General features: G+C 45.9%; 1 protein-coding gene across 2 annotated transcripts in view; it reads right to left on the reverse strand.

Moving 5' to 3' along the window:
* The window catches only part of AGO1 (argonaute RISC component 1), a 136,379-nt gene that overhangs the window by 21,164 nt on the left and 99,424 nt on the right, over window positions 1–15,791 (reverse strand). For both annotated transcript variants that reach the window (XM_070764751.1, XM_070764752.1), the window contains exons 6-9: window positions 12,660–12,794; window positions 5,786–5,873; window positions 3,928–4,075; window positions 1,160–1,279 (exon numbers count right to left, since the gene is read on the reverse strand). In XM_070764751.1, coding sequence (XP_070620852.1) covers window positions 1,160–1,279; window positions 3,928–4,075; window positions 5,786–5,873; window positions 12,660–12,794 — 491 coding nt within the window. The remainder of the gene's footprint in view (window positions 1–1,159; window positions 1,280–3,927; window positions 4,076–5,785; window positions 5,874–12,659; window positions 12,795–15,791) is intronic.

The following is a 15,791-nucleotide window of genomic DNA, read 5'->3' on the forward strand; positions in this document are numbered from 1 at the left end:
AGCTAGTCTCTCAAGGGCGGCAGTGAAGGGCCGCCGTCGCCAGCACTACTGGTACGCCTCCTCGGTGCTTCCTGGGGCCTGCTGTGTGCACTCCCGCCAAGCACATGTGTGTGCCCCCGCTGCATTCGCATGCACAGAAGCAAAAAGTTGGCAAAAATCTCCAAAATCTTATGAGCAGAGTGATTTCCACGCATGCACAGAAGTGAAAAATCTGCAAAAATTGCTGAAATCGTGTGAGATTTTGCTTCGGGTGCATGCGAAGAAACAAAATATTGCGCATGCATGCACATACACATGTCGTGGACGTGGAGATATGCATACATCTCCATTTTTTTTAACAGATCACCGATCCCACCCGTACCAGGTGCAGCCCATCACTGACAGGTGGTATTTCTCAATGTTGGAGCTTTCGGATGGGTAGACTTCAACTCCCACAAACCCCCAGACCGGTTCCACTTCTAACCACTTGGAATAACTGTCCACTACTATCAGGAACACCTGCCCCTGGAAAGGCCCTGCAAAGCACACCATAATCAAGGCACTACAGCAGCATGCTTATCCTGTACCAGTGGTAAGTCACATTGTCGCCTCGCTCCAGAGAGGCTGAGTCTTCGCTAAGCTAGACCTCCCCCAGGCCTACCAGAGAGGCGGGGTGGCCCAGTGGGTAAAGTGCAGTACTGCAGGACACTAAAGCTGACTGTAGATCTTATAGGTCAGCAGTTCAAATCTCACCACCAGCTCAAGGATGACTCAGCCTTCCATCCTTCCGAGGGGGGTAAAATGAGGGCCTGGATTGTGGGGGCAATGTGTGCCAAAATGCTGTTATGCCCTTTGTTAAAAGGGCATTATAAATAAATGTTGTTTGTTTGTTTGTTTGTTTATTATTATTATTATTATTAAATATTATTATTATTAAATATTATTATTATTATTATTATTATTATTATTATGTCAATACAACACAGCAAATGAGATCACTATGCTGGATTTCGTATTTCATCATCAGTCGGGCGCTTCCCAAGCACCTAGGACTGCGTGATGTAGCGGTGAATTATGTTTGCCAATCCCTGAGCTCTGAGCTTCCCACCACCCTCCTACTAGCGCAAACAAGGCCGCCTCCCATTCTGGCATGGTTTCCACGAAAGGAAGTGGTACTTACCAACCGACTAATTTCTTCTTGCCTGTCAGGAGCAGACCGTGCTGTCGCTTTGATCATGGTAGACGTCTGATTGTCAGTCAGTTTCTTGATGCACCGCTGGCCAGCCACAATGTTACACACCTGGAAAAGGGGCGAGGAGGAGGCAGGTGTTCATTTAAAGCAGGGCTTCTCAAATAGTGAGGTGGGGCCCCCTAGGAGGGCATGGAGCGATGCCGGGGGGGGGGGGGCATGTGACCCTGGGGACCGTCCTTTTTTTGCCCCAGGGAGTAGGGGTTTTTTGCACCAAATAATAGCACACAGCACAGAGCAGGAGATATAAAGTGGAGATAACACACCCTTAAAAGACACCATGCAAAAATATTTAATAGGGATGAAAAGAAAAGAGGAGAGAGACGGAGATCTTGAGACAAACATGAGTCTCCCAAAAGCTAAGATGAAGAAATATGATAAAGCGGATGTAGCGCTTGGCTTCAATGTGACTACGGTGGGAAATGAGGAAAGACCGATATGTTTACTGTATCTAAAAATGTTGGCAGTGGACAGCATGAAGCCAAATAAATTAAGGCATCACTTAAATACATTACACCCCAATCACGCAGATAAGACACTTGAGTTTTTTGCGAAAACATGCTGAATATTGCAAACAATTGTCCTGGCGGAGAGTTTGAGGGGGGTGGGGAATGTTTACTTCTTCTTAGGGAGGGGCGTAGCATAAAATAATTGAGAAACACTGGTTTAAAGCGACCATCTTTCCTTGAACTCAAAAGGGAATGAAAACAAGGATGATTTTGTGTTTTGTGTACCGTGCTGATTTTGCCAAACCCTGGTTTGAGCCAAACAAAACCAGTTCGGGCAGCGCATCCCATTAAGAGTTGATTTGCTTAGTTTTACTTCGCTGGAGGTCTTACTCTTCTTCAAGCCCACACAGCAAACTGAGCTACAGATTAGGGTTTAAAAACTGCGAAGATTGGATTCACACAACATGCTGCGCCAAAATCCAATATGTCACATGGAGATTGTTATCCAGCTCCAGAAACATCTCTCTTTCCCACACACGTACTTTAACAATATCAGGAGCAGCACAACAATGAAAATATTAATAGAAGATTCTGATTTATTTACTCACTTGTATTTTCTATTACTTCCGTGTAATTCAATAACTGACTTCAGTCAATTGTTATTGTACTTTTATCTTCTGTATTTCATTGCTTGCGATATAGCTTACATTTGCATAAGGACATCAATGTGCTTTTATACATTTTTATATATATCACTGCTTAGCGACTATATTGCGGCTTAAAGTTATTTGGTTTGATAGTAATGCTGAGCAGTGATTATGGACAGAAATCTTGTCAAACTAAAACAACTAACTTTATTTTTCGGAGTATAAGATGCACCTCTCCCACCCACCCCCCAAAAGAGGCTGAAAATTTGGGTGTATCTTGTACTCCGAATGTAGCTTTTTTCAAAGCTTTCCCGCCCCCCAATCTTAGTGAGGTACTAGGAATGTTCCCGGCTGGCTTGCAGGCTTGTTTTCATTGCTACTCCCTCCAACGAGGTGCTAATGATCTTCCCGTCTTGCAAGATTTCTTCATTGTTACTCCAAAGAAGTTTTTTCCCAGCCCTAAGTCTTGGCAGGCTTGTTTTCATTGCTACTCCCTCTGAACATGATTTTTCAGCCCTGGCCAAGGGTTAAAATGATGTGCTAAAGCCAACCAGACTAAGGATGCTAGCCAGATGAGTATCTGGTAGGTAGGTTTTTCTCCCTATTTTCCGCCCCCCAAACTAAGGTACGACTTATACTCCAAAAAATACAGTACAGTGATACCTCGTCTTACAAACGCCTCGTCATACCACCTTTTCGAGATACAAACCCGGGGTTTAAGATTGTTTTGCCTCTTCTTCCAACCTATTTTCACCTTACAAACCCAAGCTGCTGCCACTGGGATGCTCTGCCTCCGGACTTCTGTTGCCAGCGATGCGCCCATTTTTGCGCTGCTGGGATTCCCCTGAGGCTCCCCTCCATGGGAAACACCCCCTCCGGACTTCTGTGTTTTTGCGATGCTGCAGGGGAATCCCAGCAGCACAAAAACGGGCGCTTCGCTGGCAACGGAAGTCCGGAGGTGGGGTTTCCCATGGAGGGGAGCCTCAGGGAAATCCCAGCAGCACAAAAACGGGCGCTTCAGCTGGCAAAAGTGGTGAGTTTTGGGCTTGCACACATTAATCGCTTTTCCGTTTATTCCTATGGGAAACATTGTTTCGTCTTACAAACTTTTCACCTTACAAACTTCGTCCCGGAACCAACTAAGTTCGTAAGACAAAGTATCACTGTACTTGCATCATTAAAGATAGATTTTGAGAACTTCTAAGGAAGAGCTGTATTGACACTCTTTCTTTTAATCAAACTATCCAAACTTTGCTGTCTCTTGTCTATGGAGATTCTCAGCCATCCAAGTCATGGTTGTCCCAAAGGTGCTTTTTCAAGAGGCAGCTGGACTTTCTATTTCCCTGAAGAAACAAAACGAAGGAAAAAAAGTCCAGTTGCCTATTGAAAAAGCACCTTTGGGGGCTTTGTTGTCTTCTTGGTCCTTTGGAATGCAGCCCCTTCCTCCTGGGAATCCAGACTACATTCCATCCCACGAACATGGAAGGGGTCCAGAGCAAAGACCAGACTATGACTGCACCATTAAGGTTCTGTATGGTGACTGCCCTTAAGTCTCCCTGCCCAGAACTGCCACCAACCCAACCTCAGGCAGAGGCGTCATTACCTCCAGAGGCAGATAGGTGTGTTTTTGTTCTTGGCCGACCTGAAGACAGGGCAGGTGGGGGTACTTCAGCTGCAGGTTGTACTTTTGCTTGAAGTATTGTGCAACGGTGCATTCCACGGTTTGTCCGCTCTCCAGCTGCAAGGGAAACCTGTACAAAGAGAACAAGAGTCCCCTTACACACCCAACGCCCACAGGCGAAAAGAGATACAGCCTCTAGCACAGTCAAGGGTTCCTTGTCGTCAGCACTACCTGTCCGCTCCCGGTGACTGGCGGACAGGTGAACATGTATTGGCACGATTCAGCTTCTGCGCATGTGCAGGACACTAGCACGTACAAGGTTCTGCTGGTTTTTAGCGATTTCCTGGCTTCTGTGCATGCACGGAAGCAAAAAAACCACTGAAAATCGGTGAAATCTCGCACACGCGAGTATCGTCACACGAGATTTGACTTCCTGTGCATGCGCAGAAGTTGAATCTCACACAAGGGTGCACATGCATGTCTCGGGGACACGGAGCTGCGTGCACAGCTCTACTTTTCCTACCGGAATATCGCCCTCCACCATCCACCCAGGAACCCATTACTGCTCTAGAGAGACGCGACGGGACAGCGACCTCCAACCTTTGGGGCACCGGGGACCAATTCCATGGAGAGAGGTTGTTCTGCAGATCGAAGGGGGCTTTGTTTCGTTTGCTGCCTTGCATCCCATCCACACTTTTGCTTGTTCACATGGCCCGGTTGCTGGCATGCCACGAACTCGTATTAGTCCATGGACTTGGTGTTGGGGACCCCCGGCACCAGGACATCCAAAGGACAAAACCTGCATTGTGCTATCACAACACAAGCTCACCTTAGAAAACTGTTGTGGCCCACCAGTAGCCCATGCACCTGGAAGCTGATTCTGACAGCGTGGAGGTTGATGTGGTGATATGCCAGCAGCCTGTGCAGTTGGCACCCAAGTTGGGACAGTGAGGGGGTTTGAAAGGACTCAGTGCCAGAGGTGGAGATTCAGCCAGGGACTTTAAAACTTCTCATCAGTGATGAGGAAGAAGAGGAGGAACCTATTCTCAATGCACAGGCACGCAGGGCTGCCAAAAGGCAGGAATGGTTCCTCAGGAGGAGGTCTCCTCAAGAGTAACATTTGGGCCTAACTGGTCACTCCCCTAGCCTACTTAAGGGATGACGACGAAGGATCCAATTTGCAGGAAACTTCATTCATATTCCTTTGTGTCTTGACTGCAGAAACGTCTGATAGCCTCTTGTTTTCTCTCTTGGCATTTGTCCTGCAAATTGCTTCTGGGCATTTTGCCAACTACCATAAAATTGCTGTTATCTACAAGACTGTTTACTCAGAATTTAGTTATTATTTCATGGACTTGTGTTGGCTCTTAATGAAGTTGAATTAACAGCCAATGTTCAGAAAAAACTGCTTTAAACTGTATTTGTGTTTGACGACTAAGAAAGCTCATTATTAGTCTTTAATTAGTAAACTAAAGTTTGTACAGACTTTGTGTGTGCTGCGTTCTTTGTGGTCCATAGCTGGGGCAGAACAAAAACTGCATGCACGAGTGTAAAAGGTAAAGTTTGTGTTCTTGGTACAGTTAGTCCTCGTTAAGTGACTGCCTCGGATAGCGACCATTTGCAGTTATGATGGTGATGAAAAAAAAGCAACTTTGCCACCAATATCTGCATTTATGACCTTCGCACATCCGTAAAGAAAAAGAAAAGGCTAAAGGAAGGTTATAAGCAGAGTTGTGGTTTCATGTTCACTTTGCTGAACAACTGACCTGCCGGTCCCAACTGTGGTCACTAAACGAGGACTACCTGCATATATTTCTTCACTCAACTGCTCCTGCCTTACGTTTGGTGACTAGCTGGTCGCCGAGTGACATTACAGACACGGTATTTCCTCTTCATTTGTCCACAGTGAGTAACTTCCACTTTCAAACCTAGTGAAAGAGAAGATTAAGTTTACAAGGAACTGTAGTCTTGGCTTCATTCAAAGCTGCCTCCTTCCTCCATTCTATTGTATTTATTCTGTTTCAGTTTATAAGATTCTCCATTAAAATTACAATCCAGCAGCATTTAATGAATACGAGTTGTACGTTCAGATTTCAACAATTACAAAAACTTATTCTATTCAGAGATTCATTCTCGCACGAAACTCTGAAATTACAAGGTTTTCTTTTATTGGAATTATCTCACAAAAGAAAGATTCCTCAATCATGTTTATATTCAACATGTTTTCCTCAATACCTAATGGCAATTATTAAAAATTGGAATATGACAGCAAAGTTAACAGAAAGCTGTGGGATTCCATCAGTTCATAGAATTAGATGTTTAAAAAATCGTTTCATACTTGCTTATTTTACCATCTGTACTCTACAGATTTCACAAAACGGTTATTCTGGAATTCCTGTTGCTGATAAATTGTTTCATTATAAACAAGAAATAAGTAAGCAACTCCCCTCAGAGTTCATTTTAGCCTGGGAAGATAAATAAATCCCCCCCAAATAAATAAATACTAGTTTTTTAAAAAAAATACAGTCCAACGTCTAATTTATTCTAATACAGTGATCCCTCGATTTTCACGATCTCAATCTTCGCGAAACGCTATATCGCGATTTTTCCACCCGATGACGTCACTCCTTTCCTTTCTCATCTTTCTTTCTCTCTCTCTTTCTCTATCTTGCTTCTTCCTCTCTCACACTCTCTTCCTCCCTCTCTCATCTCTTTCTTTCCTTCTCTCTCTTTCTCTATCTCTCCCCCTCTTGCTCTCGAGCGGCAAGCGAGCGGCTGGGTGGGCAGGTGACGGGCAAGCGGCAAGCGGCAAGCGAGCAGCCGGGTGGGTGGGTGACCGGGCAAGCAGCAAGCGGCAAGCGAGCGGCTGGGTGGGCGGGTGATGGGAAAGCGGCAAGCGAGCAGCCGGGCGGGCGGGTGAACGGGCAAGCGGCAAGCGAGCGGCCGGGCGGGCGGGTGATGGGCAAGCGGCAAGTGATCTTGGGGTTTCCCCTTTGCCTGGGCGGCGGGAAGACCCAGGGAAGGTTCCTTCGGCCGCCCAGCAGCTGATCTGCTCCGCAGCGCGGCAGCAGCGAGGAGCCGAAGATGGGGTTTCCCCTTTGCCTAGGCTGCCTGGGGCTAAGGGCAATCTGCTGACAGCCTATAGGAAAAAAATAAACTATCATTGGCTTCTCCGCGCTGCGGAGCAGATCAACTGCTGGGCGGCCGAAGGAACCTTCCCTGGGTGCCGCCCGCCGCCCACGCAAACTCCACCATCTGCGCATGTGCGGCCATGAAAAAAAGGGCGCGCATGCGCAGATGGTGTTTTTACTTCCGCAACCCTACATCGCGAAAATTCGATTATCGCGAGGGGTCTTGGAACGGAACCCTCGCGATACTCGAGGGATCACTGTATATTATTAAATTGGATTGTTGCATGTTGTTTTTTATCATTGTTGTTAGCCGCCCCGAGTCTGCAGAGAGGGGCGGCATACAAACCCAATCAATCAATCAATCAATCAATCAATCAATCAATCAATCAATCAATAAACAAACAAACAAATAAATTTATTTATTTGGAGGGGTTGGAATCAGAGGTATCTCAGCCTCCAATGATAATTTTCCAAAAAAATATGCTTGTGAAAAAGTCAACAGCAATGTGCCATAAGCTTTCTGAACTCTCTCAGTCCACAGAATCAGACAGATGATAAGAAAGCCTTGCCAATTTAGAAACAACTTAATCTTAATTTTTAAATTTAATCCAGTGCCACACTCCTTATTCTAGTTGAAAAGAAAGAGATGGAACACAAATTGGCAAAGGAAAAAAAAGAATAATCAGGAAAGGTAATTAGGAACATTCCTACATGATCACCGGCTGCCAGCAGATGGAATCTCACCACTGGCGCAAGGTTGACTCAGCCTTCCATCCTTCCCAGGTGGGTAAAATGAGGACCCAAATGGTTGGGGACAATAAATGCTGACTCTAAACCGCTTAGAGAGGCTGTAAACACACTATGAAGCAATATATAAGTCTGCTATTAGAAGGAAGGAAGGAAGGAAGGAAGGAAGGAAGGAAGGAAGGAAAGAAGGAAGCAAGGAAGGAAGCAAGCAAGCAAGCAAGCAAGGAAGCAAGGAGGGAAGCAAGGAGGGAAGCAAGGAGGGAAGCAAGGAGGGAAGCAAGGAGGGAAGCAAGCAAGGAAGCAAGGAGGGAAGCAAGGAGGGAAGCAAGGAGGGAAGCAAGGAGGGAAGCAAGGAGGGAAGCAAGGAAGGAAGCAAGGAGGGAAGCAAGGAGGGAAGCAAGGAGGGAAGCAAGGAGGGAAGCAAGGAGGGAAGCAAGGAAGGAAGCAAGGAGGGAAGCAAGGAGGGAAGCAAGGAGGGAAGCAAGGAGGGAAGCAAGGAGGGAAGCAAGCAAGGAAGCAAGGAAGGAAGCAAGGAAGGAAGCAGGGAAGCAAGGAGGGAAGCAAGGAGGGAAGCAAGGAAGGAAGCAAGGAGGGAAGCAAGGAGGGAAGCAAGGAGGGAAGCAAGGAGGGAAGCAAGGAGGGAAGCAAGGAGGGAAGCAAGGAAGGAAGCAAGGAGGGAAGCAAGGAAGGAAGCAAGGAGGGAAGCAAGGAAGGAAGGAAGGAAGGAGGGAAGCAAGGAGGGAAGCAAGGAAGGAAGCAAGAAGGGAAGCAAGGAAGGAAGGAAGGAAGCAAGGAAGGAAGCAAGGAAGGAAGCAAGGAAGGAAGCAAGGAAGGAAGGAAGGAAGCAAGGAAGGAAGCAAGGAAGGAGGGAAGGAAGCAAGGAGGGAAGCAAGGAAGGAAGCAAGGAAGCAAGGAAGGAAGGAAGCAAGGAAGCAAGGAAGCAAGGAAGGAAGGAAGCAAGGAAGGAAGCAAGGAGGGAAGCAAGGAAGGAAGGAAGGAAGCAAGCAAGGAAGGAAGCAAGGAAGGAAGCAAGGAGGAAGGAAGGAAGGAAGCAAGGAGGGAAGCAAGGAGGGAAGCAAGGAGGGAAGCAAGGAGGGAAGCAAGGAAGGAAGCAAGGAAGGAAGCAAGGAGGGAAGCAAGGAGGGAAGCAAGGAGGGAAGCAAGGAAGGAAGGAAGGAAGCAAGCAAGGAAGGAAGCAAGGAAGGAAGCAAGGAGGAAGGAAGGAAGGAAGCAAGGAGGGAAGCAAGGAGGGAAGCAAGGAGGGAAGCAAGGAGGGAAGCAAGGAGGGAAGCAAGCAAGGAAGCAAGGAGGGAAGCAAGGAGGGAAGCAAGGAGGGAAGCAAGGAGGGAAGCAAGGAGGGAAGCAAGGAAGGAAGCAAGGAGGGAAGCAAGGAGGGAAGCAAGGAGGGAAGCAAGGAGGGAAGCAAGGAGGGAAGCAAGGAAGGAAGCAAGGAGGGAAGCAAGGAGGGAAGCAAGGAGGGAAGCAAGGAGGGAAGCAAGGAGGGAAGCAAGCAAGGAAGCAAGGAAGGAAGCAAGGAAGGAAGCAGGGAAGCAAGGAGGGAAGCAAGGAGGGAAGCAAGGAAGGAAGCAAGGAGGGAAGCAAGGAGGGAAGCAAGGAGGGAAGCAAGGAGGGAAGCAAGGAGGGAAGCAAGGAGGGAAGCAAGGAAGGAAGCAAGGAGGGAAGCAAGGAAGGAAGCAAGGAGGGAAGCAAGGAAGGAAGGAAGGAAGGAGGGAAGCAAGGAGGGAAGCAAGGAAGGAAGCAAGAAGGGAAGCAAGGAAGGAAGGAAGGAAGCAAGGAAGGAAGCAAGGAAGGAAGCAAGGAAGGAAGCAAGGAAGGAAGGAAGGAAGCAAGGAAGGAAGGAAGCAAGGAAGGAGGGAAGGAAGCAAGGAGGGAAGCAAGGAAGGAAGCAAGGAAGCAAGGAAGGAAGGAAGCAAGGAAGGAAGGAAGCAAGGAAGGAAGGAAGCAAGGAAGGAAGCAAGGAGGGAAGCAAGGAAGGAAGGAAGGAAGCAAGCAAGGAAGGAAGCAAGGAAGGAAGCAAGGAGGAAGGAAGGAAGGAAGCAAGGAGGGAAGCAAGGAGGGAAGCAAGGAGGGAAGCAAGGAGGGAAGCAAGGAAGGAAGCAAGGAAGGAAGCAAGGAAGGAAGCAAGGAGGGAAGCAAGGAAGGAAGCAAGGAAGGAAGCAAGGAAGGAAGGAAGGAGGGAAGCAAGGAAGGAAGGAAGCAAGGAAGGAAGCAAGGAGGGAAGCAAGGAAGGAAGCAAGGAAGGAAGGAAAGAAGGAAGCAAGGAAGGAAGCAAGAAAGGAAGCAAGGAAGGAAGGAAGGAGGGAAGCAAGGAGGGAAGGAAGCAAGGAAGGAAGCAAGGAGGGAAGCAAGGAGGGAAGCAAGGAGGGAAGGAAGGAAGGAAGCAAGGAAGGAAGCAAGGAGGGAAGCAAGGAGGGAAGCAAGGAGGGAAGCAAGGAAGGAAGGAAGCAAGGAAGGAAGCAAGGAAGGAAGCAAGGAGGGAAGCAAGGAGGGAAGCAAGGAGGGAAGCAAGGAGGGAAGCAAGGAAGGAAGCAAGGAAGGAAGCAAGGAAGGAAGCAAGGAAGCAAGGAAGGAAGCAAGGAAGGAAGCAAGGAGGGAAGCAAGGAGGGAAGCAAGGAGGGAAGCAAGGAAGGAAGGAGGGAAGCAAGGAAGGAAGCAAGGAGGGAAGCAAGGAAGGAAGCAAGGAAGGAAGCAAGGAGGGAAGCAAGGAAGGAAGCAAGGAGGGAAGCAAGGAAGGAAGCAAGGAAGGAAGCAAGGAGGGAAGCAAGGAAGGAAGGAAGGAGGGAAGCAAGGAAGGAAGCAAGGAAGGAAGCAAGCAAGGAAGCAAGCAAGGAAGGAAGCAGAGAAGGAAGCAAGGAGGGAAGCAAGGAAGGAAGCAAGGAGGGAAGCAAGGAAGGAAGCAAGGAGGGAAGCAAGGAGGGTAGCAAGGAGGGAAGGAAGCAAGGAAGGAAGGAAGCAAGGAGGGAAGCAAGGAGGGAAGCAAGGAGGGAAGCAAGGAAGGAAGCAAGGAAGCAAGGAAGGAAGCAAGGAAGGAAGCAAGGAGGGAAGCAAGGAGGGAAGCAAGGAGGGAAGCAAGGAGGGAAGCAAGGAGGGAAGCAAGGAGGGAAGCAAGGAGGGAAGCAAGGAAGGAAGCAAGGAAGGAAGCAAGGAGGGAAGCAAGGAAGGAAGGAAGGAAGGAAGGAAGGAAGGAAGGAAGGAAGGAAGGAAGGAAGGAAGGAAGGAAGGAAGGAAGGAAGGAGCTGTGGTGGTGCAGTGGCTAAAATGCAATATTGCAGGCTAATTCTGCCGACTGCCAGCAGTTTGACCTTGACTGGCTCAAGGTTGACTCAGCCTTCCATCCTTCTGAGGTGGGTAAAATGAGGAGCCAGACTGTTGGGGGCAATATGCTTACTCTCTGTAAACCACTTTAGAGAGGGCTGTAAAGCATTGTGAAACAGTATATAAGTGTAAGTGCCATTGCTATTCATCATCATCTCTTCCCCCCCCCCCCCCCCCCCCCCCCCCCCCCCCAAAAAAAAGAGACTAGACTGGGCCCCACTGTAACCCTCTTTCGGAAGATCTTGAAGACGTGATTCTGCCAGCAGGCCTGGAGAACCCAACCAGGATGGAGCCCTTTAAATGACTGGTATGAATGTATGTTGTTTATAGGGTGGATCGAGGTGTGTGTGTTATTTTGTATTTCTGTTATATGGTTTTTATATCTTTGTAACCCGCCTGGACGTGGTTTTTCCAGAGGCCTGGGGAAGCCAGAGCTGGATGGAACCTGTGTTGTTGGTGGGACTGTTGTTGTTTGTTTGTTTTGGTGTTTTTATATCTGGAATTGCCATGTGTGAATAGGCAGGAATATAAATTTTCTAAAATAAATAAAGAAATGCAAGTCAAGGCTGATTGCTAGTAATCGCCGGGGGAAAATCTCTTTTTTTTTTTAATATATTTTTTTATTGATTTTTAACAATTTAAAATCACACAACATAAAACAGTGCGTAGTGAATTGTGAGTTGTGCCCACCACCCCGACATACACACATTCCCCTTCTCCAAATTGGGGGTATTTCTTGTATAATCCACTTAACCCAAGAGCAATACATCTGTTTACATATTATAGAGTGATTCCAGTTTATTTCTTGTAGCTTGGTCTCGTATTCTGCTCGTCATATATCATCTTACCTTGTCCCACCGTCCCATCAGCTGTCCCAACTCAGTTTCATTATCCAAGTTTATCCTTTTTTCCATAATTTCAAATTGAATATGGTCCACCATGTACCTATACCAATTTTGCATTGTCCATTTTGTCGCATCCTTCCAACCCAAAACTATTACTGCCTGAGCGCTTTCTATTGCTGCTTTTTTTATTTCCCTAAATTCTCCCATCGCATTGCTTTTTACTAGTACTGCCATTTCCTTAGTGATTGTCCATTGTATATTTAACATTCTATTGATATCCTCTTTCACTTTTTGCCAAAATTCCTGCACTATGGGGCATTCCCAAAACATATGCATAAACACTCCTTTATCTTGACAACCATGCCAACAATTCCCCCTGACATTCTGCTGAAAATGTGCCAATTGAACGGGAGTGAAATACCACTTATGTAATATTTTCCTTCTCATTTCCCTAATTCTTGTATTTTTAATTTTCCTTATATCTTCTACTATATTTTCCATTTCTTGTACCTCTACTAATATCTCATTTTGCCACCATTTTGTCAATCCATCAATCGTATCCCCATCTGACTGCACTAGCAGTTTGTATATATTAGTTGCTTGCGCCTTTATCTCTGCCGTCTCCTCCGAAATCCCCCCTGACTTTGTGATTTACCTTTTATTTCCTTTGTGAACCGAACCCTCTGAGAGTCGGTCAGGGGCTTCGGCTGCTCGTCGATGTTCCGGATGTCCAGCACTTCACACATGAATTCAATCACCGGTTGGGCCTTGTAGAACGCCGTGGCCGAGACTAAACCGAGAAAGGTGCACGTGAATCACAACGGTAGTTGTTTCTTGAAAACGCGTTGAACACCCTTGTTCAAACTAACCAGCCCACAGCTACCCTTGCAGAATCTCTACAATTTTATAATAAGAATAACAGCAACAGTAATAACAACGACAACAATAATTTATTAGATTTGTATGCTGCCCCAAGTCTTCAGAGAGGGGTGGCATACAAATCTAATAAATAATAATAATAATAATAATAATAATTATTATTATTATTATTATTATTATTATTATTATTATTATTATTATTATTATAGTACAACACAGCAAACGAGATCACTATGCTGGATTTCGTATTTCATCACCAGTTGGGCGCTTCCCAAGCACCTAGGACTGCAGGATGTAGCGGCGAATTATGTTTGCCGATCCCAGTAAAGCGGCCTTTTGCAATTGACAGATGGAGACTTTGTCAATTCCGATGGTTTTCAAATGTCCGCTGAGATCCTTTGGTACTACGCCCAGCGCGCCAAGTACCACTGGGACCACTTTCACTGGCTTATGCCTGAGTCGTTGCAGCTCGATTTTTAGATTTTTATTATTATATTATTATTATTATTATTATTATTATTATTATTACTGCTACTGCTACTACTACTACTACTACTACTACTACTATTACTACTACACTTGTATGCCGCCCCTCTCCGGGGAGCCGGGGCGGCTCACAACATACATTGCAAACAATACATATACAAATCTAACAGTTAAAAATATAAACTAAAAACCCATTAATTTAAAAAACAGTCAATTTACTCAATCACACCCACACACAACATTAATGGTCAGAACAGAGAGGGGGGGGGATATACTGATTGCCCCATGACTGGCGACATAGATGAGTCTTAAGGCTTTTGCGGAAGGCGAGGAGGGTGGGGGCAGTACGAATCTCTGGATGGAGTTGATTCCAGAGGGCCGGGGCCGCCACAGAGAAGGCCAAACGACATTGTCTAGTTGACAGGACCTGGAGAAGGCTAACTCTTGAGTAGACCGTCTGTTTTTTATATAATGGGATTTTAGTTTACTGTTTTTAACTATTAGATTTGTATACATATTGTTGTATTGCATGTTGTGAGCCACTCCGGGTCCTCGGAGAGGGGCGGCATACAAGTCTAATAAATAATACTACTAATAATAACTCTGTGGGACCTAACCGGCCGCTGGGATTTATGCAGCAGAAGGCGGTCCCATAAATAAATCTGGTCCGATGCCACGTAGGGCTTTATAGCTCATAAATTCTTATAGGTCACAATTCTTATCTAATCACTTTATATAAGAATTAAGCTCCTTAATTCTCTTGCTACACATTTTCAAATTCTTAATACCAACAAGACGCTCTCAATGAAACATAGAAACATAGAAGACTGACGGCACAAAAAAACCTCATGGTCCATCTCGTCTGCCCTTATACTATTTCCTGTATTTTATCTTACAATGGATATATGTTTATCCCAGGCATGTTTAAATTCAGTTACTGTGGATTTACCAACCACGTCTGCTGGAAGTTTGTTCCAAGGATCTACTACTCTTTCAGTAAAATAATATTTTCTCATGTTGCTTTTGATCTTTCCCCCAACTAACTTCAGATTGTGTCCCCTTGTTCTTCTGTTCACTTTCCTATTAAAAACACTTCCCTCCTGAACCTTATTTAACCCTTTAACATATTTAAATGTTTCAATCATGTCCCCCCTTTGAAGAGACGTTTCCTCTAGCCAGTGCGCACATCATTTCCCAGCCCCCCACATACATGCGCACTCCCTCTGGGCCTGACCAGTTAGGTCCCACAGAGTTGGCCTTCTCGGGGTCCCGTCGACTAAACAATGTCGTCTGGCGGGACCCAGCGGAAGAGCCTTCTCTGTGGCGGCCCCGACCCTCTGGAACCAGCTCCCCCCTGAGATCATGATTGCCCCCACCCTCCTTGCCTTTCGTAAGCTCCTTAAGACCCACCTCTGTCGTCAGGCATGGGGGAATTGAGACATCTCCCCCAGGCCTATATAATTTATGTATGGTATGTTGTGTGTTTGTTTTTTTAAACTATGGGTTTTTAGTTCTTTGAAATATTAGATTTGTATTTTTACATTGTTCTTTGTTATTGCTGTGAGCCGCCCCGAGTCTACGGAGAGGGGCGGCATACGAATTTAATAAATAAAATAAAATAAAATAAAATAAAATTGTCAGCCAGACAATGTCATCTGGTGGGGCATAAGGGAAGAGCCTTCTCTGTGGCGGCCCCAGCCCTTTTGAATGAGCTCCCCTCGGAAAGCCATACTGCCCAGACTCTCCCTGCTTTCCTTAAACTTTTAAAGACCGACCTCTCATGCCAGGCCTGGGGCCATTGAAATTTTAACACCTTGCCCCACCCGATGGATGAATGTGTGATGGATGAATGTGTTGTTAATTTTTAATTATGGGGATTTTAATATGTAATGTTATTTAGATTTCTCCGTGCTGTGAGCCGCCGAGTCCCAGTAGAAGGGCGCGGCATAAAAATAAATAAAATAAAATAAAATAAAATAAAATAAAATAGAAACATAGAAACATAGAAGACTGACGGCAGAAAAAGACCCCATGGTCCATCTAGTCTGCCCCTCCACCATTTCCTGTATTTTATCTTACAATGGATATATGTTTATCCCAGGCATGTTTAAATTCGGTTACTGTGGATTTACCAACCACGTCTGCTGGAAGTTTGTTCCAAGGATCTACTACTCTTTCAGTAAAATAATATTTTCTCATGTTGCCTTTGATCTTTCCCCCAACTAACTTCAGATTGTGTCCCCTTGTTCTTGTGTTCACTTTCCTGTTAAAAACACTTCCCTCCTGAACCCTATTTAACCCTTTAACATATTTAAATGTTTCGATCATGTCCCCTCTTTTCCTTCTGTCCTCCAGACTATACAGATTGAGTTCATTAAGTCTTTCCTGATACGTTTTATACTTAAAAATAAAAAAATTATTA

The sequence above is a fragment of the Erythrolamprus reginae genome, chromosome 11 (genome assembly GCF_031021105.1).
Source record: "Erythrolamprus reginae isolate rEryReg1 chromosome 11, rEryReg1.hap1, whole genome shotgun sequence".
NCBI classification, from domain to species: domain Eukaryota; kingdom Metazoa; phylum Chordata; class Lepidosauria; order Squamata; family Dipsadidae; genus Erythrolamprus; species Erythrolamprus reginae.